The sequence below is a fragment of the Echinops telfairi genome, unplaced genomic scaffold (genome assembly GCF_000313985.2).
Source record: "Echinops telfairi isolate 266 unplaced genomic scaffold, ASM31398v2 ScPeMD7_6;HRSCAF=24_1, whole genome shotgun sequence".
NCBI classification, from domain to species: Eukaryota; Metazoa; Chordata; class Mammalia; order Afrosoricida; family Tenrecidae; genus Echinops; species Echinops telfairi.
In genome coordinates this window covers 443428-464624 of record NW_022103903.1, presented here as the reverse complement: position 1 = coordinate 464624, position 21197 = coordinate 443428, and the positions used below count along the sequence as shown (strand labels likewise).

The following is a 21197-nucleotide window of genomic DNA, read 5'->3' as shown; positions in this document are numbered from 1 at the left end:
ATTATTGTACAACTCTTTGTAATATGATTGAACTATATGTGAATTACATGACCATAAAGCTGCTTTTTCACCAAAAAAAAAAAGATTAATAGTCTTTATGCACTTAGGGCAGGGTCCTCAAACTTTTTAAACAGGGGGCCAGTTCACTGTCCCTCAGACCCATTGGAGGGCCGGACTATAGTTTTATAAAAAAAACTATGAAAAAATTCCTATGCACATTGCACATATCTTATTTTGAAGTTAAAAAACAAACAGACCAAAAACACCCAGCGAGCCGGATAAATGGCCTTGGCGGGCCCGCATGTGGCCCATGGGCCATAGTTTGAGGACACCTGCCTTATGATATTGCTGTGAGTTGGAATTGACTTGACAGTTTTTGGATTTTCTACTGAGACTGACAAGTATGTTAGTGAGGGAACATGTCTGTAGCCACCCAGAGATTACAAAGATATATTTACATACTTTCATTTGGAATAAGCATGTGCAAGCATGAACTTGACTCTTAGTAGCAACGCTATTGGCTTACCCATTTCCTTTCATTCTATTCCCCCACCCCCCCACCCCCCACCCAGACTTTCAGATGCTTCTTTGTATGAACTGAATTCTGTTTGTAAATTATATTAACACTATAAATAATAAGCTAAGTGGGGAAAATGTATGGCAGAGAGATCAGAGAAACGATAGAGAGGGTTGGGCCTGGCAGGTGAGATGGAGACTCGTGTCTTCGTGGCAAAGACATTGTTAAGACTAAATTGACAACGTGAATGACTTGGCAGAGGTTGTGAAGGAAGTTAGGTATATTGTGTTTGAAAAAGTAGTTAATTCCTATGATGGAGGGAGAATGAATGTTTTAATAAACAACAGGTACCTATGGAATGAGAACCGTGGTGACACTGTCAGGTAAAGCTTGAGCTAAGGGCAAGGTCAGCTGTTCAAGCCGGCCAGCCGCTACATGAGAGAAAGGTAAGGCACTGGCTCCATAAATACTTTCAGCCGGGAACCGATTATAGAGCTGCTGTGAGTTCGAATCATCTTCATAGCAAGGTTGTTTTTTTCTTTGTTTGTTAGTTTGGTGGAATGTAATGTTCACTTAGTTGTCATCCAAACAATAAGGGGCTGTGATAACTTTATGGGTCTATGTGATATGGTTGAAATATGGAATGATATGGTCTATGTATTAAATCCCAACTTAAAAAGAAGTTTATGGGAAAATACATTGTCAGGTAAATCTTTCCACAAACTTTTTGAAGGTCATTTGTATATACGTGGGTTTTAGGTCCAATAGAAGTTGGGGATCAAGTAGAGGTTGGTAATATCTGTGTGTTTGATCAATATATGAATAACAATAGATCATATCACTATGGGAGAACATAGTTGGAGGAGAAGGGTTCAGAAGAGAAACTACAAAGGTAATTACTTCAACACCTGAGAGGAAGGGTGCAGCAAGGCTAGGGGACTCTCACAGGACACTGAAAGATGCTCCTTAACTAGCCATGGCCCCTATGTACACAGGGGACCTCATCTTATCTTTTAAAATGAGTTGGAACATTTTAGTGTAGGCAGTGACATTCTAGACAACAAATCTGTTTCCCTTTCAATAATTCAATAATTCAAAACCCATTTTGGTTTTGTGGTATTAAATGGAATCCACTTAACGTAACAGCACCTTCCTACTTCCTCCCTGCCTTCCTTGTTTCCATTTGCCCCTTCTCATGCACAGCCCTGCCTCTGAGCTTAGTTTTCAAACAAGCGCTGTTCTTCCCGTTTGATTGGTCTGAGGGGGACGTTTCTCACGGATGGTATTGCTCCTGTGCCTGGAGATTGCCTGGCTCGAAGGACGTTTCGTTGCTGACTTAGCGAGCGTGTATGTCGAGGTCTCGGGTGTTCCGCTGATCCTTAGCAGAGATGTCAGCCTGGCTTTTACAAGACTTTTCATGTGCTTGACCGGTTTCTCCCCTTTGGTGACGTTTTATTGGGAGCTTGGTCAGTGCGGTCTGTAGTGGCGGCCAGGCACCCTCTAGGTCTTCTGGATTCAGGTTGGCAGAGCCTGTGGTTCATGTGGCCCATTGGGCCCTTGCTCGGATTGTGTCCTTGAGTCTCTGCTATTCTTCGCTCACTATTCTTCGCTACAGACAGGTAGGGATCAATGGTTGCATCTTAGATGGCTAACATAAGCTCTTGAGACCTCAGTACCCCTCACAAGAGTAGGATCGTGAACTTGGATTTTATGGACTGTGTAATGCCGAATAATATAGATGTCTCCTGAGATTTTTGCCCTAAACTTAATAACTCAGTGATCAGTTCCCCAAGGTATTTGGTTAATGTTAATTGCATAATTTTATAATTATATGTGAAGTTGTATGTTTCACAATTATATGCTCAATTATAAACCTGGATATACTCACAGCACATACATATAAATACATATGTGTTGATATCCACTTCCAAACCAACATGTGCTCTGGGATATCCTCCCATATTCTATCCCACACCTGTTCAGCCGACAGATCTGCCTATTTATCCACTCATAGATTGTCGTGTGTCACTGCTGTTACAAGATTGCTGTGCAGTTTCCTATTGTTGTCTTTACTTCTTCATACTTCCTAGGACCTTCTTTTACTTTTGTAATGTTGTACTCACCTCCCTTTTTTTATATACAGTCTTCTTCTTAAACTAAGTTTAAACATATCTACTATCTACTATATTTCCTTCCCTCATCCTTCCATCCATGATAACCATCAAAGAATATTTATTTTTAAGTAAACCTTTATTTTTTTCTACTACAATATTTGCCTTTTTATGATTGACTTATTTCACTCAGCATCACACGTTTGCTGTGAGATGTAGCACCGATCTCTCCTCGGTCTCTAGCATGTGAGATGTATCAGAGTTTGCCTGTCCGTTCATCCACTAGTTTGCACTTAGGTGGTTGACATCTTTTTGTTATTCTGAATAGTGCTGCTACGAACATGGGTCTGGATATATCTACTTGTACCCTGGCTCTTACTTTTCTAGGATATAGAGCTAGACGTGAGATTTCTGGATCATGTGGTATCTAAATTTCTAACTTTAAAAAAAGAAATATCATTCTGTTTTCCATAGTGCTTGGTGTTTTACCATTTTGTAATTTCACCAGCCCTGTATGAGATTTCCAAACCTTATTGCTAGTCTTGATTTCCAAGCACTTCTTTCTTTCTTTTGCTTTGGTTTGTTTTTCGCTTTGCTTTGCTTTGCTCGCGGCTGTTATTTCCAGGGGAAGAATGGGTCTCCTTGCTGTGATGTACATCTCACATGGCTAGTCATCACAAGCCTCTCCTCGGATAGGCTTTGGCCATCTACTTGTTTTGTTTTGTTTTCAGTGAAATCTGTGTTTCTATTCTTAGCCTGGTTTCTACCATTTGAGTTTTCCTTTCTGTGGCTGAGCAATTTCAAAGATTAGTCACTTGTCGGATAAGCTGCTGCCAAAGTTTGCTCCCAGTCCCTTGACTTTCCTCTTGCTCTTTTGGAGAAGGCTTTTGATGCTTAATTTTTAGAGCTCCCAGTTGCCGAATTTATCTTCTTCTGTTTGTGAGTTTTTAATAATTTTTGCCATGAGAATTGACTTGATAGCAGTTTGGTGCCGAGCTGGGTGCCTGAAGCGTTAGGCTACTGGCCGTACTCTCTGAAGCCACCACCTCCCCTTGGGAGAAAGCTGTGACAGCCCTTCCATCCAGACTCAACCGTAGAGAGCCTGTGGGTGGTCTCCTCTGTCCAGGATTTAGAAACAACTTGGTGAGCGTGAACTTTTTCTGGTTGCCCTTATAGTTTCTTGGGGAATCTTTATAGTTTTAGGTCTTACGTTTAGATCTTTAAAACGCATTCAGTTCGTTTTTGTATATCGTGTAAGGTAAGGATTCTGTTTCATTTAATTTCTGATTCATTTTCTTCCAAATGAATGTACAATTTTGCCAGTACCATTTGTAAAAGAGAATATATCTTCCCAACTTCATTGATTTTGACTTTTATTTTTGATTACTTAATTCTATTAACTTCACCTGGCTATGTTCAATTTTGTCACGAGGGGAGCATTATACTTAGCCCATAAAATTGTTCTAAAAAATTTTAAAGATAAACATACAAAATACTTAACTCTGGCAAATATCAAGACTTTTAATTAAATCAATTTAATTAAAGGTAACTGTCTTTAGAGAATCTAATGAGTAAATGCCTTTACCTTTAAGAAGTATTATGTGCAGTAACAATCTGCTCCCTATTTGCTTGTTGACTTAGAAAAAAGCCACAAGGTACACTTGATAAGTTTCGGGAATTAAATGTATGATCTCTGATGCCAGTTCCCAACATGTAAATAGTCAGATCTTTCTGTTACTTAACTATGCTATCTTGTGTTATATTATTAGATATGAAATTCGAGATGATCATACCTTGAAAATTCGGAAGGTGATGGCTGGAGATATGGGCTCATACACATGTGTGGCAGAAAATATGGTGGGGAAAGCTGAAGCGTCAGCTACTCTGACTGTCCAAGGTAGGATTGGGGACCCTTTCCCTACGGTTGTTTTGGAATATGACACGTATTGTTTGAAAAGCGAAGAAGAGCTCGCTAGAGCAGTCATTAAATAAGCACTATAACTACTGATAAGATGTTTGATTTCAAATATGTTTAGGCTTTTGCTTGTTTCTTTAGTTGTTTCCCATGGGAACTCGGTAAGTATTTGTTATAGGAAATTGGAAACATTTTGAAAAGTTTTACCTTACTCAAGTAGAGGAAGAGAATGTGCTTTAAATCTCCAGGGTTGAAACACAGAACGACGGTCGTCTTTTAATTAAATGCCTACGAGTGCCATGAAACTCCCTTCTCAGTGGGAACCATAAATCTTCCATCATGGCAAATTATGCGCCTCTAGGGGTCTGCATATTGTACCGCACCAAAGTGAGGACATCGTCATCCCCTGGAGAATGGGAGCTCTACCAATGAGAGTGGGGATTTTTACAATCTTTTTTTTTTTTCTGGGTACACAAGGCCCGTGAAGTAACAGATATACAGTGTGTTCAGGGAATGAATTGTCCTTACAGTTTACTCATTTTGATAAAGATTTTCGATTTGTTGGTCCATTAACCATAGTCGGAGCTGTGTTGTGAAGGTCGGAGTCATGTCTCATGCAGAAATGCTTGCCCCCCTCCAAACTCCAGAAGTTTTCATTCACCCTCTTGCATGATGTTAGCCTGATTCCAATCACAATCGTTCATCTCAGGATTTTCCGCTGTTTTTCCTCTTTTGAGGGCATAAATGTTCCTTATAGAAAAGGGGAGACAGTGACCTTTGAAGAACATGCTAATGGTGAAAACAGCCCCTATTTTGACAAGTACGGAGTAAACAGGGGTTTTGGTCATAAGCCACTTTGCTTGTTTGGGGGTCTAACATTAGCAACACTCGGTGCTGTCATCTTTTCTGAACCCTGTCTCCTCTAAGACTATTACGAACAAAAAGTGGCTTTTGAGGGAATGCTTCTACTGTGGGTTTTCTACAAAAGAAACTTGTGGGCTTTTTACATTGTAAAAAGCAAAGAAATAAAGAATATTTCCTTCCTGTCTCTGAAGCCATTATGCCTCACTTTGGAGTTTTTAGCTTAACCTCATAAAAACAAAAGGGGGGGAAAGTTTCAAGAGCAAACATTACGTTTCTAAAGCCTAGACTACTTCTCTTTAATCTAAGTTAGACTGGAATGCTACACAAGACTACAAACTGTAAGAAAAGAAAACGCTTTTACATTTAGAGGAAGCACAAATTTAAGAGATGTCAAATCCAAGTTCAAAAGCCTTCCCGAGGGAGTGAAAATCGCCCAGACATGAAAAGGTGTATCTATCTCCCGGCAATTGTGACAGGGAAGTTGATTGAGAGCCACATTGCATGGTGAGATAGATTTCACTCTATGTTTCACAGCCTTTTGCCTAGGTAGCTTGATGCTGTTCAAATGGTACTGGCAAAATGGTACAAGAGACAATGATATGAAAAGAGAGTCTTCATGCAATTTTAAACCCATTTCCAAAGCTAATTCAGCCTTAGGTTTTCTTTTTGCAATTCTTGTTCCCTACGCCTGAATTTCAATAGAAATTGAACACAAATTGACAAATCCAGAGTCTACTTGAGAAACTTAGGCGTTCTTATTATAATGGCCGTTGGGGAGGTATTATTTCATTCCAATATTAAAATAAAAAAATATATGCAAGCATCCTTGTTACGTTATCTTTTGAGATGCTGCATATATACAATATGTGAAAGAGAGAACTTGCTTCCCAACTGCAATAGATAACTAAGAAAAAAGCTAATCCAAAGGAAATGTATGTGTCTTGTTTCTTCATTTAAAGCCCGTGTTTAAGAATGAGTGATACTGCAAAGGAAACTAATCAGAAAGGAATCTATTAGATCGCAGGAAATAATTACAATAAGAAATTCAGTAGTGCAGTTATGTTGATACCTGTTTCTAGTGTTAGGGCAGCAAAACCCTACGCTCCTGGCCGAAGTCAATCCGCTAAGTGATACCGTTGACCAGGGTGGGTAGATCATGCCCATGCAGCTCTCATGAACTCGCACCTCTTGAGAAGAATCCTGTCGCGAGAGTTAGTCTTCCTTTTCCACCCCCTACGTCCCAAACACCAAAACTGAGCTCAGTGCCATCGGACACGGAGGGCCCCTGGGGGTTTCCAAGACTGTAACTCTTTCCGGGGGTGGAACCCCTCGTCTTTCGCCCACGGGACCTTCTTATGATCCAAAAGTCAGCGGACGCGGCCCGCTTGTATTTCTTTCAATGCCCTTCTCTCGCTGCCCATGATTTCTATGTCTCATGCTCATCACATCATCCGCCACCTCCTGGGTACTTTCGTTGATCCATACTTTTTAAACTCTGAGAAACGACTGGACAGAACATAACAAAATTTGAAAAACCGTGATGCTTAAGTAATTCTAGAGAGCTCGTTCACTCGCTGGTGCTGTAAAGGAGAAACCAAAACTATCCACATCATCTTATAATGGTCCATTATGTCCCAAAGTAATGAAACATTTTTTCCTCCAGTGTAAGGCCTCTATATTTTAAAAACACATGCATTCTTTATAGTGCATATTAAGTTTTGGCAAGTGGATTGATTTCTGGAAATCATGACCGTTGGAAGGAGCTCTTTGACACAGGAAGGAGCCCTGGTGGCACTTTTGGTTACGTGTTAGACTGCAGACCACAAGGTGGGTGGTTCAAACCGCCAGCCACTCAGTGGAAGAAGGATAAGGTTGCCTCGGACCCCCTCTGTAGTGTTGCTGTAGCTCAGTCATCGCTGTGGCAGGCAGCGGCAGCGGTTAAAGCTTTTGACTATTCACCAGCCAGCTGTCCTGTGGGAAAAGATGTGGGAGTAGAATCCCAAAAATATTACAGCCTGGAAACCCTATCAGAAATTCTACTCTACCCTGTGGGGCAGCTTATGTTGGAATCAACCTGACAGCAGGGGCTTGGCTTAGATTGTATGACCACTGGAGAATTGAAACGTTTCAAAAACAGTTATAGTTTCTGTGCAATAGAATGTTGTTCTTAAAACACAAAAACTCAGCAAAGGGGATCTACCATCAATTCTGATTTCATTACCTCAAAGAGTCACTGCTGTTCGTTTTTTTAATTCTTAGAACTTCAGTTTGCTCACTATAAATTGAGGTGATTTCTGGTCAATTTTTCTGAGAATTCTGAGATTGTCCGTGAACAAATAGTCCCACAAATGGCTTGTTCTCCTTCATGGTCGCTGAGAACCCTCAATTAGACCTCCAAGCTGTGGGTGAAATATGTTTCAGAAAGAATAAGCTTTGAAGAGATAGCTTCCCGCTAACAGCCTATCACTGCACACTTAAAACCTATGCCACATTTGCTTATGGAATAACAATGGTAAGATTACATTTCTTGGTAAACAATGTCAAACCCACTCAACCAAATGAAAAAATTGGTTCATAATGTAGAAAGTTTTATTTTACTTGGCGTTGAGGAATTTTTATGAAAATTGATTAATATCAGGACATTAAGGATCAAAATGAAATCCAGCCATGGAACGAAAGGCACTGTACTACAGAGAACATCCACGTCCCTTTAACTTGCATGTCAGTTTGATGTACCACGAAAACTATGGTCAGAATGAAACTCAAAGGCTCTGTCATCATTTAATCTATCAAAGAATAATTCATGTTTGTTACATGGACACCTATGGGCCAATAAACCCATTGTAAAATAATTATCTTTTGAACGATCGAAACAAAAATGTGTTGCTGCCTAACCTCTAGTTAGCCAGAACATTAAATTATTCTGAACCTTGCATTCTGTCATTTTCTAGACAAATCAGTAGTTTATAATGTATACAATTAAACTACATAAATGTTGCTTCATTTACACTGCGATCTGACACGTAGGCATTTCATGTTTATATATCTCTGTATTTCCTCCCCTGTGCAGCCTCACCCCTTCTCCAAGAAAATTAAACTCCATTTGTGGATCTCACCTACACAGACAGCATTGAGCATCTTTTGCAAATATATGCCACCTCACTTTTTATTTATTGTTATCTTTGCACTCTAATGCCTCCATTTCACAAGTCTTATCATTGCAGGCTCTCTCTTGAGAGGAATGAATTACCTATGGAACTAGTGTTTCATATTGCCTAATGGCCCCATCTTCTAAGACACTCGATAGATAGTGTAGTATTTATAAGCATTTTATAGGTTGTGACCTTACTATAAAATATCAAGTCTAACCAGAACAAAACAGAGGCACAGAGGTGCTCTGCCAAGCTTTTACACAGGGTTTCATTGAAACTTCTCCCAGGCTTTCTCCTGGTGTTCAGAGAATCATTGCAAGTTTGTTTTATGAGTTTAAGGTCTGAATGGAAACACAAGAACCCTGCTGGGGCCATAGGTTTCCCAGTGTGCTGCCACCCTCAAAGGGGGTCGTGTGAACCCTCTAGTTTCTCGGCAGGTAAAAGACAAGAACGTCTACTCCCATAAAGTGGCAGACCCCTGAAGGGGCAGTTTAACTATGTCTGAAGGGGTCACTCTGAGTCAGAATTAACTTGAGTTTGGGGAATGGTGGAATCTAAACCGGTCAGATTTTATTAGCAACTTGCCCAGAATCAGTCAAATGCTAACTTACATGATCCTACCTGTCTTTATTTTAAAACACTTTGTGTTCATCTGATCAAGTGGGTATTTACCCCACCCTGTGCTTTGTTGTAACCTTTAAGAAAAGCAGAGTGGATGTACCAAAAGCAGTTTTTAAATCCATACGAGTACATTACTGTTTACTTATGATGACAATCATGTTGTTAACTTTTAAAATAATTCCATTTTTAATGTGTTATTCCAAATTAAACATAAAAGAGAAGTTCCACATCCAATGTAATTTAAATGTATAATTTCTGTCATTTCCAAGTTTGCCCTCAGCTGGGCAAACTCAATGGCATTCTTAATCTTTCTGTCCCCTAGCCTCCTCCCAGAGAACGCAGCTCTGATTACTGTCACCATTTCATTCCCAAAGTAAATTTGTGACTGTCACCGCAGGGATCCTATTCCCGTCCCTGTGTCTTTCCCAGGAAACTGAACTGAAGGGGACTTCCTTATACCAGCCCTTTCCCAAGCGATCAGTTTGTCTTCCCTGAGATGAGCCATCAAGAAAATCCCATCCCATTTTTGTTTGTCTTGCTTACAATAGGAGCTAAAAGACTGAGTCCGCCTGCGTCCCTCTAGGGCAGGGCCAGCCGACACTGGAAGCTCTACACTGAGATCTCACTTCACGCCCGTCACTCCCTAGTGCATGCCTCTGCAGGCTTCTCTCGGGGACCAGGCTTGCTTTCCTGCCCCTTCCTACTCTCCACACCTGCTTTGGTTCCGGGCAGGTGCTGGGCGTGGGCACAGGGGGCGATGCTCGGTTTCCACGAGGACGCGATGGCTGTGAAACTCCAGCTCTTTCCCAAGTTCATGTTCTTCCTTCGATTTGAAGTGACGGCCTTCTCTCAATTCCATCAGCCCATTCGTGTAGTTTTTAAATGGTAGCATTCTGTTATGAATTCTATTCTTGCTTTTTCCTTTTTAAATTGACCACTGGGCATAAAATAGGAATGGTCAAAGGAGTCCTCAAAGGCTTTGCTGTGCTCTTTCTCCGCTTCTGAGGCCTTGTTATTTTGTTCCGTACTTCCCATCATTACTTATGCCTACAATGTCATGCGGGAAGGTCAGGCTTCCTCATTAGGCTTGATTACCTAGTGACAGCTTCTGGAAGACCGAAGCTGACAATTTAAGATTGAAATGAGACAAGGGAGGCACGCAGGCAGGAAACAAAATGGCCCACGCCGTCTTTAGGCGGCTTAATTGCTACTAATGGGTTGTTTCCGAGAGCCACTCCTCCTGCTGACAGTGACCTACTTGCTGCCACCAGGAAACTCGGCTGCAGCGTGCAGGGGGCTGCAGTTGATGACGGACTTTGTGAAACACTGAGAGTTCCATGGAATTTAAGAGCAGTTTCAGCAAAACACGTAACGATCAGAGACCTCCGCTTTTTAGTTTCTACTACAAATGCATTAATTTGCCGAAAACAATGAAAAGCACACTGAAAAGTTAACTGACTCGGATGGGCCGCGGAGGGGATTCTTGCACAATCTGCTTTTCAGTGGGTTGCTTGGTCGCAGCGCTGCCTGCTGAGACACACTTGTGTTTCCTACAGCTCATCAATCATAGGGATGTCCTGCTGAGTTTCTCTCTAAAGGTTCTCAAATCTCTCACCTGGACTTTAGACTCTCACTCTCATTCAGGTTTTAATCATCTACCAGGGAAACTCACACGTGTAAACTGACTCTTTGCCTTCATCTTGTCCCATAGACATTCACTGCAAAACTATCTTCTCTCCCTAAAGCACAAATCGGATTAGTTCCTTCCAGAACACATTTTCATGGTTTCTATCTCTTGATAAGATTCAAGATGCCTAGTGGTAGTCTGCCTGCGTGTGTAGTCTCTTGTTCTCCTTTCAGACAAGGATCACTGCCTTGTCTGCATCACGGTTCGGGGGCTTTTCCTAGGGCCAACATGCCCTGCACCATATCATCCCAATGGTCTACCTGCTAGATATTTCTATGTTTTATATAATACGCAGCGTATTACATAAAAATCTTCCAGGAAGCTCTCCTGACATTCCCCACTAATCCTGCATTCAGCAACCACATTCATGTCCCTGCTGGACACTATCACAGGTTTGACCACATTTCACTGTGGATTCCACGTCACAGTTCCTGGGGCATTCTTTGCTTACTAGCGTCTCGGGCACACTCTCAGTGCCCACAGAGTGTTGTCTATGTGACCCCATCAGGTGCTGGCTTTGATGCAATATAAGCTATGGATCCTGGACAAGTCATTTTTATGATTTAGTATTCCGATCTGTTTACAAAAGAGAGACTATAATGCCATATGAACATCATTGAGCGGATAAAGCTGAGAATTCACAAAAGTTCTCTTCACATCAGAGTGGTTTGTGGGATATAACGTCTGTATGCATACAGTTGTTGCTAGTGTTATTATCATTATTGGTTGTACCAACTTCTAAAAGAGATCTAAAATCCATCCAATTTCCAGTGACTTTTATTTTCTCAAAGAGAACCAATTTTCTCTTGTTCCCCACTAATGTACAATTTTTTAATTGTGTGTGTGTGTATGTGTGTTTTCCTAGGAGAATTTTCTGTGACTCGACAGCTAGATTTTCAGTGTCTCTCTGAAATGTTTATCATAGGGGGAAACACCTTTTCCTGCTGTTAAGAAACCTCCCACCTAAGGTGGACGTTAGTAGCACATACGTCTCTGATAGACACACCTACATTCCACTGCCTTTAAGTTACATCATTCCAGGGTCTCAGTTGCTCATCAGTAAATATGGCGGTAACAATGTCTTTCTCGTGGGATCGTGGTGGGGATGAAATGAGCTAATGACTATAAAATGTGTAGCACATTGTGTGGTGTGTTCATATGTTCGGTACAAGCAGAACTTACGACAACGAGAGTGGTCACACCGTGAATGATGCGCTCAGAGCTGGGCCTTATTTTGGGTGCCTCAGAGCCAGGACGTCCTGTACCTCGGGACCTCCGCTGCCTACCCAAAGCTCCATAAAACGATTGAGATATGATTCATCTGATATATTCCCAAAAATGCTAGCTGCAATTGTTACATAAACGTCTTTCAATAAAAACTATCAAAGCTACTGTAATTGAGTTTTTAAGGAAGTTAGTTTATATTCTAGTTGCCTTAGGCAATATTAGAGAATCCACATTTATTAAAATTAAAATTACTGTGTGTTCATTAGGTTTACTTGGTGTTTATTTAAGATCCAAAAGGCATTCACTTTTTTAATTAACAGAGTCATATTTAACATACTCCCTTGGATGCTTGAGCATAGTTATTTGTTCAGTGCAGCTACATTTTCTGATACAATAAACAATATTGATCCCTTTCCTGTTGGTTTTATAAATACCATCCATATATTATGGGGAGGTATCCAGAAAATATCAGAATTTTTTCCCCAAAGCTATATATTTGCATTTTCTTTATAAAACAACCTTATCATCTTCAAAGTGCTCTCCATTATACTGAATACATTTTTCAAATCTGCAATTCCATTCTTAGAAACATTTTTCAAATTCATCTGTTTGGATGGCTGACGGCCACCTCCCTCATTTTTTCTTCACCTCTTCTATGGCATGAAGTCGCTTTCCTTTCATGTCCTTCTCCATTCACAGAAACAAAAAGAAGTTGTACAGAGCAAGGTCAGGTGAGGAAGGTGTGTAGGGCAAGAGAGGCATGCTGGGGTTTGGTTTTGTTTTTTGCCAAAAACTGGTGAACTGAGATAGCTGTGTGAGTCAGTACATTTTCGTGGTGGCAAACCCAGTCCCCTGTTTGCCAAGCATCAGGCCTTTTTTGCCACACACTTCTAGGCAATCTTGTTAGAACCTTTAAATAAAAAGCTTGGTCAAAAAAAAAAAAGCTTGGTTAACAGTCTAACGCAGTGGAATGAACTCCAAATGCACTAGCCCCCTCACATTAAAAAAAAAAAGAACATCAGTTTTGGGGGGTACCCTCTCATAGACTGCTGAATAAACCACAGATAAAAATAATTTGGATAAATATTCCTCAATAATAACTTCCACATAATTGAAAAACATTAGTAGTGTTGATAATAGATCCTAAAACATGCTCCAGCAAAATAAGTGTGCATTGATACATTCGACCATTTGCTAACTTGGGAAGTTCCTTTGAAGGTGAACGAGAAACATGTTAATATTGCATAATGTCAACGTGCCGTGTGTGCACATACAGCTGTTTTAATGGGCCACTCGAATGTGATTTCAGAATGTAAAAATAAAATTTAGGTAAAAGTCAACAAATAAATTACTATAGATCTGTTGACAGTAGTAGGGAATAACGATAATGAACTTCACTCAAAATCAGATGGGGAAAAGAAAGCTTATTTTGTAAAGTGGTGAGTGTTTCCCCACAATAGGGACCACTGTGTTTAACTTTTAATCGGCATTTGGGTTTTTTGTGTAAGAGACATGGGCCTTCTTAGAACTCTTACGATATCTTATCATAAAAGAAGTAATGAGAGAGAAAATGTTGACCCCTCAGTGGTGGACTTCCTTTCTTTGATGTCCACTTCACTTAAATAATTTGTTGGAATCGTTTCCTAAAATAGCTTATTTCAAAAATGCTGGCAGGATAATAGTGCATTGTTTCAGGCCATTAACTTGGTCATTTGAGTCAAAGCCAAAACTAATAGTATGAAGGGGCCTGTTTGCCGGTTCAAGCTAGGTTGACTGCAATCCATGATTCTGGTGAAGAATTGTGACTCTTTCGATGGAACACATATTAAGAGACACCTCCCCCACTAGCTTTACTTGATGGCTTAAGAACCCTGAAATGTGCATGTTACTGGGCCCAGACAAGGTAGAGCTGAAGTGTACCCCTAGGGACTGTTTCTTCAGGACATAGGGCAATAATGCACACACTGCGATCCGGGGAAACCAGCCATGTCAGAAGAAACACTGGTTCAGGGGCCAAGGGGCATATCATTATGCAATAACACTGTCCACACATATCACCTCTTGGATACGTCTACTGGATAGCTGAGGATTGTCAATCATAATGCTTACTCTAACAGTCTGATTCCAAATGTGTCCGGTTCCAGATTTGGAGTGTGTGCCTATGGGCACTATAGTTAGGAAATAATAATATTAATAATAATACCCTCTATGGTTCAGCCGAAGACTTGAGAGGCAGACAGGCGGGCAGAGGAAAAGAGGTACTATAGTAAAGAAAGAAGCCTAAAAGCCACAATGTGTGATCAGAGACTTTTAAAGACTCAGTATTGCCAGCTGAGCTTCTTTGTGAGCCGCCTGAAAGTAAGATGCCTTCGGCTCGGAGGTTTAATGAAGTCCCACTACAGAATTTAACAAGAGGGTGATTTGTGAAAATGGCTCTGTCTCTTCAGGGCCCTGATCCAGTGGCATAAGTAGGATGCTGAGCTTCCCTCCTGCTGGGTTTTGATGCTATTTGATTCGATTGAAACCCCCAGCATTTGGGCCTATGATGCTTTGCCCCGCCCCCCGCTTTTTTGGTAGGCATCATAAAGTAAAGAACTTCTTATGCTCTTCCAATTTAAAGGAATAGCCATTTTTTAACCTGAATGATGCCTAAAGGTGTGATATTCTTAGATTTCTATCCCTTCCCCATGACGATGCATGGTTGGTTGCTTTCAGTTATTTGCAATGAACTGAGAACAATCTTAAAAAATTAATCAAAGGAAAAAAATATTCACCTATGTGGCCTTGCAGCAAAGAATTCAAAGACACTCCCTGAATGTATGTGCCAGGGACATTTTAAAAGACTGATGTACAGCAGTCAGGGACGAGAAATAATTGATACACAAGCTGATTCTGACACATAATGACGTGGCAGGCATTACTAAGAAGCAGGTCTTAGGCACTCCATTATCTTTGAGCTTTGCTATGATGTGCTCATCTACATAACAGTGGCTGAGGTTTTTGCAGTGCCCCGTGGTCTGACTGTGTAACTCTATCACTGTCTTTAGCAAGCCACATGTAAAATACATGACATCAGGGGATGAAACTGGGATAAATGGATTTATAGTTGGCTCTAGTAACTGACAGGTAAGCTTATGTTATCTTAGATAATTTTAAAACATGGAATTGTTTTTGTGATTTTTGTGAATCATTTCATATAAAAGAATCAACTTGGGTTAACTTGCATTAATATATCCTATTTTCACCCACATATATAGGACGTAATGGTGGTCATGGAATTATTTAAAAGAAATTGACTTACAGCCTAGCCCAGCAGTTCTCAACCTGTGGGTCACGACCCCTTTGGGGGTCGAATGACCCTTTCACAAGGGTCACCCAATTCATAACAGTAGCAAAATTACAGTTATGAGGTAGCAATGGAAATAATTTCATGGTTGGGGGGGGGGTCACCACAACATGAGGTACTATGTTAAAGGGTCTCAGCATTAGGAAGGTGGAGAACCACTGGCCTAGATCATGAGCCCACTCCTCCCTGATAACAGACTCTGAGTAAGCTAAATATGCATGATGGTGGAAAACGGACCTTTTCTAAACTCATATCCATTGCGGTTTCATGATGTTTGCAAATATTTAAACTGTTTTGACACATGTGTGCGGCATTAGTAATCATGCGGCACAATCTTCATTCTGCAGAGAGTCACGAACCATGGCAGCACATTCCAAGCATCATGGTCCTCTGTAGAATAGTCACACTTGACAACAATGTGGCAGCTGGGGTTCCTGGAAGCTTATTAAAATGGCTTTTAATGTAATGGTGCGCCTTTTGTTTTGGTTCTTTGCAAGATTCTATATGCATTAGAAGTTAGTACTTTCGTAAGATCGAACCTAAAATTAGCACAGATAATTAAAATACCATGAGGCCTTTAATTTGCTTTAAAACTGTTCCTCCCATGACTGATAATGTGCCAGTCTAAACACCCCTGCAGAACAATAGTACAAGACAAAATAAAGCTGAGTAATTGCTGTGTAACAGATTTATGAGGGTGAGAAAATCCACTAATGGTTGTTAAAGGTAGCTTTAGCTCTAGGACACTTACTTTGTGTGGAGGATGGTAATGGGGGGAGAATTTAGAGCAATGCACAATTAAGCCTGACAGAGATAGCAATTTTAGAAAAGCACTTTGAAACAGTTAACTTTGTAGAGGTTAAAACCAGCTTTTAACTCCGTGTATCTTTAAGTTATTAATAGAGAAACTCATGTATTTACCCTTAGGCTTTTTGTTATTTATTTCTAATGGTCTTAATTATTAAAGATATCTAAATAAGTTTGATCTTATTTAAGGTCCTTGAGAATAAATGGTCGATTTAGTAAATCTGTTAGATTGCTGAGACTCCAAATGTTTATCGTGGGCATGACTTGGAAATTATTGACTAGCAGTCTGGGTTTCACAGTTGGTGCAACGGGGGTTGGGAACATCCCTACGTCATAGCACAGTGGACACACACACCCATTCGATTTCATGGCTGCTGACATTCAACATTCACAGTAGTTGACCTAAAATATTACATCACATTTCTTCCCCAGGGATAAAATGGCAGGGCTTTTTGTTTGTTTTTAAAATCATATTATTGGGGACTCATCCACCTCTCACCACAATCCATACAACCATCCATTGTGTCAAGCACATTTGTACATTTGTTGCCATCATCATTCTCAAAATATTTGCTTTCTGCTTGAGCCCTTGGCATCAGCTCCTCATTTTTTTCCCTCCCTCTCCCACCCTCCCTCCCTCATAATCCCTTGACAATTTACAAATTATTACTATTTTGTCATGTCCAATGTCTCCCTTCACCCACTTTGCTGTTGTCTGTCCTCAAGGGAGGTGGTTATATGTAGATCCTTGTAATGGGTTTCCCCTTTGTACACCACCTTCCCTCCACCCTCCTGGTATTGCCACTCTCACCACTGGTCCTGAAGGGATCATCTGTCCTGGATTCCCTGTGTTTCCAGTTGCTATCTGTACCAGTGTACATCCTCTGGTCTAGCTGGATTTGTAAGGTAGAATTGAGATCATGCTGTGGGGGGGTAAAGCAATTAAGAACTAGAGGAAAGTTGTATGTTTCATTGTTGCTACACTGCATCCTGACTGGCTCGTCTTCTCACCATGACCCTTCTGTAAGAGGATGTCCAGTTGTCTAAAGATGGGCTTTGGGTCACCACTCCACACAGCTCCTCATTCTCAATGATAGGATGTTTTGTTCTTTGATGTCTGATACCTGATCCCTTCAACACCTTGTGATCACACAGGCTGGTGTGCTTCTTCTATGTGGGCTTTGTTGCTGCTGAGCTAGATGGCTGCTTGTTTACCTTCAAGCCTTTATGACCCCAGACGCTATATCTTTTGATAGCCAGGCACCATCAGATTTCTTCACCACATTTGCTTATGCACCCGCTTTGTCTTCAGAGATCATGTTGGATGGTGAGCATCACAGAATGTCAGATTAATAGAACAAAGTGTTCTTGCATTGAGGGAGTACTTGAGTGGAGGCCAAATGTCCATCTGCGACCTTAATATGAAACCTATAAATATACGCACACAGATCTATTTCCCCATCATCATTTATAAATATATTTACATATGTAAGTGCATGTATTTAGACCTCTATAAATGCCCTTTGCCTCCTTATTCTGCCCTCTATTTCCTTTTACATTCTTCTTGTCCCACTATCATGCTCATTTGGGTTTCAGTAATTCCTCTCCATTACATTGCCCTTGATCAATCCCTACCAGGCCTCTTACACCCGCCTCACCACTGATTTTGGATCCCTTGCTGTTCCTTTGTCCCTGGGTTTGTTAGCACCACTTCCTTTGCCGATCTCCCCCTCTCTCATGTCCCCCCAAAACCATCAGTCACATTGTTTTCTGCTCTAGATTGTTGATCCAGCCTATCTTATGTAGATAGACCTACAGCGATATTAATATGCACAGAAACAGGACAGAGCAAAACAAAGCAACAAAACAATGACCAAAAAAAAGAGAAAAGCCTGTAAATAGTTCAAGGTCTGTTTCTTGATCTTTAGGAGTGTTTTCTGGTTGTCTGATGGAGTGCCATGCCCTGGCCCCAAAGTCTATTTTTGGTATTCCCTCAGGACTTCCTTGCTTTGCTGCCTTTGCTGCTCTGTTGCACGCCCTTAGTGTTTTCCTTGGTGTGGTGGGGGTCAGATCGGTCGCAATTCCCACACTTTGTCTCCAGTGTTGTCCCCTGTAGGGCTATGGGTCAGTGAGGGATGTCGTGTCTTGTAGTGGTGCCGGCCATATGGTCCACTCTGTGCATTGGCTACTCTGAGAGGGGATATTGTCCTCCAGGCCTGGTGGGCCAGCATGTGCTCCACTCTCTCTTCCTCCCCTTTCATTTGCTTCTGTGTGCCCTGATCAGACATGTCTCTCTCCCTGAGCTGTAGCTTCAGTGATGTCCTCTGAAGTGAATTCTTCTAGGGGTAGGGGCAGCTGTCCACGTAGTTGGGATTAGGGCCAGCCCCTCAGACCTCTCCACTGTTCCCTGATTCATACCGGCATGTTGCATTCACATCTTGGAGCATGGCAGGGTTTTCTTTTTAAGAAAATAAATAAGGACATGGTTTCTTTTTTTCCCCTTTTCCTTAAAACATATGAGCAGAGTAATTATGAATTCATACTCATCTAATACATTAATGCATACATTGTATATTTCATAATTTCTCATGGAAAGTTATTTTAGGTCATGGATTTAAAATGTTTCTGAGGTAAAATTCCATTGAAGTAAGGTTGAACTCTTTTATTTTACTAATGAGTCAGATAATAGATTGAGAAGAGTAAGCAGTTACGAGCTGCGCAGACCTGAATGTCAGTCTTCTGTTACTCACCCAAGGAGCTTTGAGGATACCTGGGTAAGAAGAGCTTGGCCACTCACCAAGAGGCCCGAAGCAAATCCCGGGAGAAAAGAGGCTGTAATCTGCTCCTGTCACGAGTGCAGCCGAGGAAACCCAAAGGGGTACTTCCGCTCTGTCATACAAGGGTCCTTGGAATAGAAATTTACTCAGCGACCTACAACCACATCTGACATGCTGTATGACCTCAAGGAAATGATTTTATCTGTCCTGCTGTGGGAAAATTGAGAGATGAGTCCCTTTCTTAAATAATTCCTATGAGGGTTTCCAGAAGATGAGCTAATGCATAATTGGCTAATACTGATGGTTCTTTACTTGTACGGTGATTTGGAGGAAAAGCTACATGATTTGATCTTTGCAGGCTGAGCAAACTACATCCAAACCCTTCATTGCACTGCATGGCAGCCACATGGCTTACAGAGTAGGACAGGTCCACCGGGCTTTCCTGTCTGAACTCTTCACAGAAGGAAATTACCTGTCCTTTCCTGCTAGATGGTCCCAACTGGTATTCTTCAGGTGAATGATTGAGCACAGAGTTTGTACCATACTAAGACTCATGTGGACAGGACAGCCTGGTGGAGAAGACAAATCCATGACACCCATGTATGTGTAAGTGGGAGCTTTACATCAAGAAGTAATTATATATCAAGTAATTATATATCAAGCAAATATCCCAGTCAACTCCAGGTCAGGTCCATGAGTCCAGTGCAACTCATTAAGTCTGACACTAGTCCATAAATCCCTCCTGTGACTCACACAGCCACACACAATGATGCAGACTGCAGGAAGATCTCAGGCCAGTGGGTGCAAAATCGTGTAGATCCAGTGGCGGTAGATGCATCTCTCAGGCTTTTGCTGCCATCAGTGTGGCTTGAAGTGGCTCATCAACCGGAAGGTGAAACAGAGAGCGAGGGAAGCTGGCCTCTAGAGGGCCATTTATTTCAGTAGTCCTCCAATTAAGTTGCAACCTGACTGACAGGCTACACTCTGCCCACGTGTTCCTCTTTGAAGCATGTTGGCACCAAAAACCCTACCTATCACACCTGCCTAGCACCGTTTTCGGTCACATCTGGTTGAGCATTAACCCTCAATCTTTCTGTTAGTAGGAGCCTTGTGGCTTCATGGACTATGCACTGGGCTAACCCCGGATCTGCAGACCCCAAACTACCCACTGCTAGACAGAAGGATGGGACTTTTTTTCTCCTACAAAGAGCTTTCAGCCCCAGAAACCCAAATGGGCAGTTGTACTTTGTGCTGCATGGTTGCTGTGAGTGTGAACTGACTTGGCAGCAGTGAGACTGTGTTTGTTTCTCAGTTAGTCATCAATTGCACGATGCAGGGACACAGAAATCTAAAATACCAACTGCAGGCAAAAAGGGACCCCATAAAGAGAGTGGCTTGCCAGGGAGGGGGGAAAGGCTTTCACTTGGGAGACTCGGAATGCTATTGCTAAATACCAAGTTATCCAACAAATATTTGCCGTGGGAATTGATGACCTCACGTTGTTACATTCTGAAGAAAAAACAAACAAGTAAATACTCTCATGGTGCTCATAGACGAGTGTGAGAGGGACACAAAATAACTACACAAGATCTAATTAGGAGCTTTAATAAGTGCTGTGGGGGAAATTAAAGTTCACTGAAACTATACAGAATTTTAATTGCTTTCGGATTAAATTTAGAGGTGGTTTCGTGAAGCAATCCTTCTTGTGAATCGAGAGCTAAAGTAATTCAGTCGTAAAGGGGGAGAAGCCCGAGCAGAAGAGCAATAGAAGTGGAGGGGAAAGAGGTATGAGAGCCTCAAGGACCGACAGACACCCTGTGGGAGTTGGTTAGGAAGACGGGAAGAGGCTGATCCGAGAGTGGCATGCCCACATTAGGGACATTGTTTTCTATTTTAGGAGTAAAGGGCCCCCATTAAGCAGAAAATAAATTAATAAAATATGATCATTGTCTTGACTAGTACTGCTGAAACATAAATACTGCTAGGGGATTGCTTTAAGAAGGAGAACTTTATTTTCTCACACTTACACAACCTGGAAGTGGGTTCTGGAAACAGGACCTTTTCTCCTCTGAGCATCTGGAGGCTTGGCACTCCTTGGCCATAGCCCTGTGTCTGGGTATCAGTCTTCCCCTGGGTCTAACAACTTCCTCGTCCGGGGACTCCAGAGCCAAAG

At 41.4% G+C, this 21197-nt stretch overlaps 1 protein-coding gene across 8 annotated transcripts in view; it reads left to right on the top strand.

The window, feature by feature from the left end:
• ROBO1 (roundabout guidance receptor 1) overlaps nucleotides 1–21197 on the top strand; it is a 1092383-nt gene that overhangs the window by 965517 nt on the left and 105669 nt on the right. For 7 of the 8 annotated variants that reach the window (XM_045286235.1, XM_045286236.1, XM_045286238.1 and 4 more), the window contains one exon: nucleotides 4398–4525. In XM_045286235.1, coding sequence (XP_045142170.1) covers nucleotides 4398–4525 — 128 coding nt within the window. Of the gene's footprint in view, nucleotides 1–3575; nucleotides 3772–4397; nucleotides 4526–21197 lie in introns of those variants that run through there. The other variant, XM_045286240.1, reaches the window with a different exon arrangement.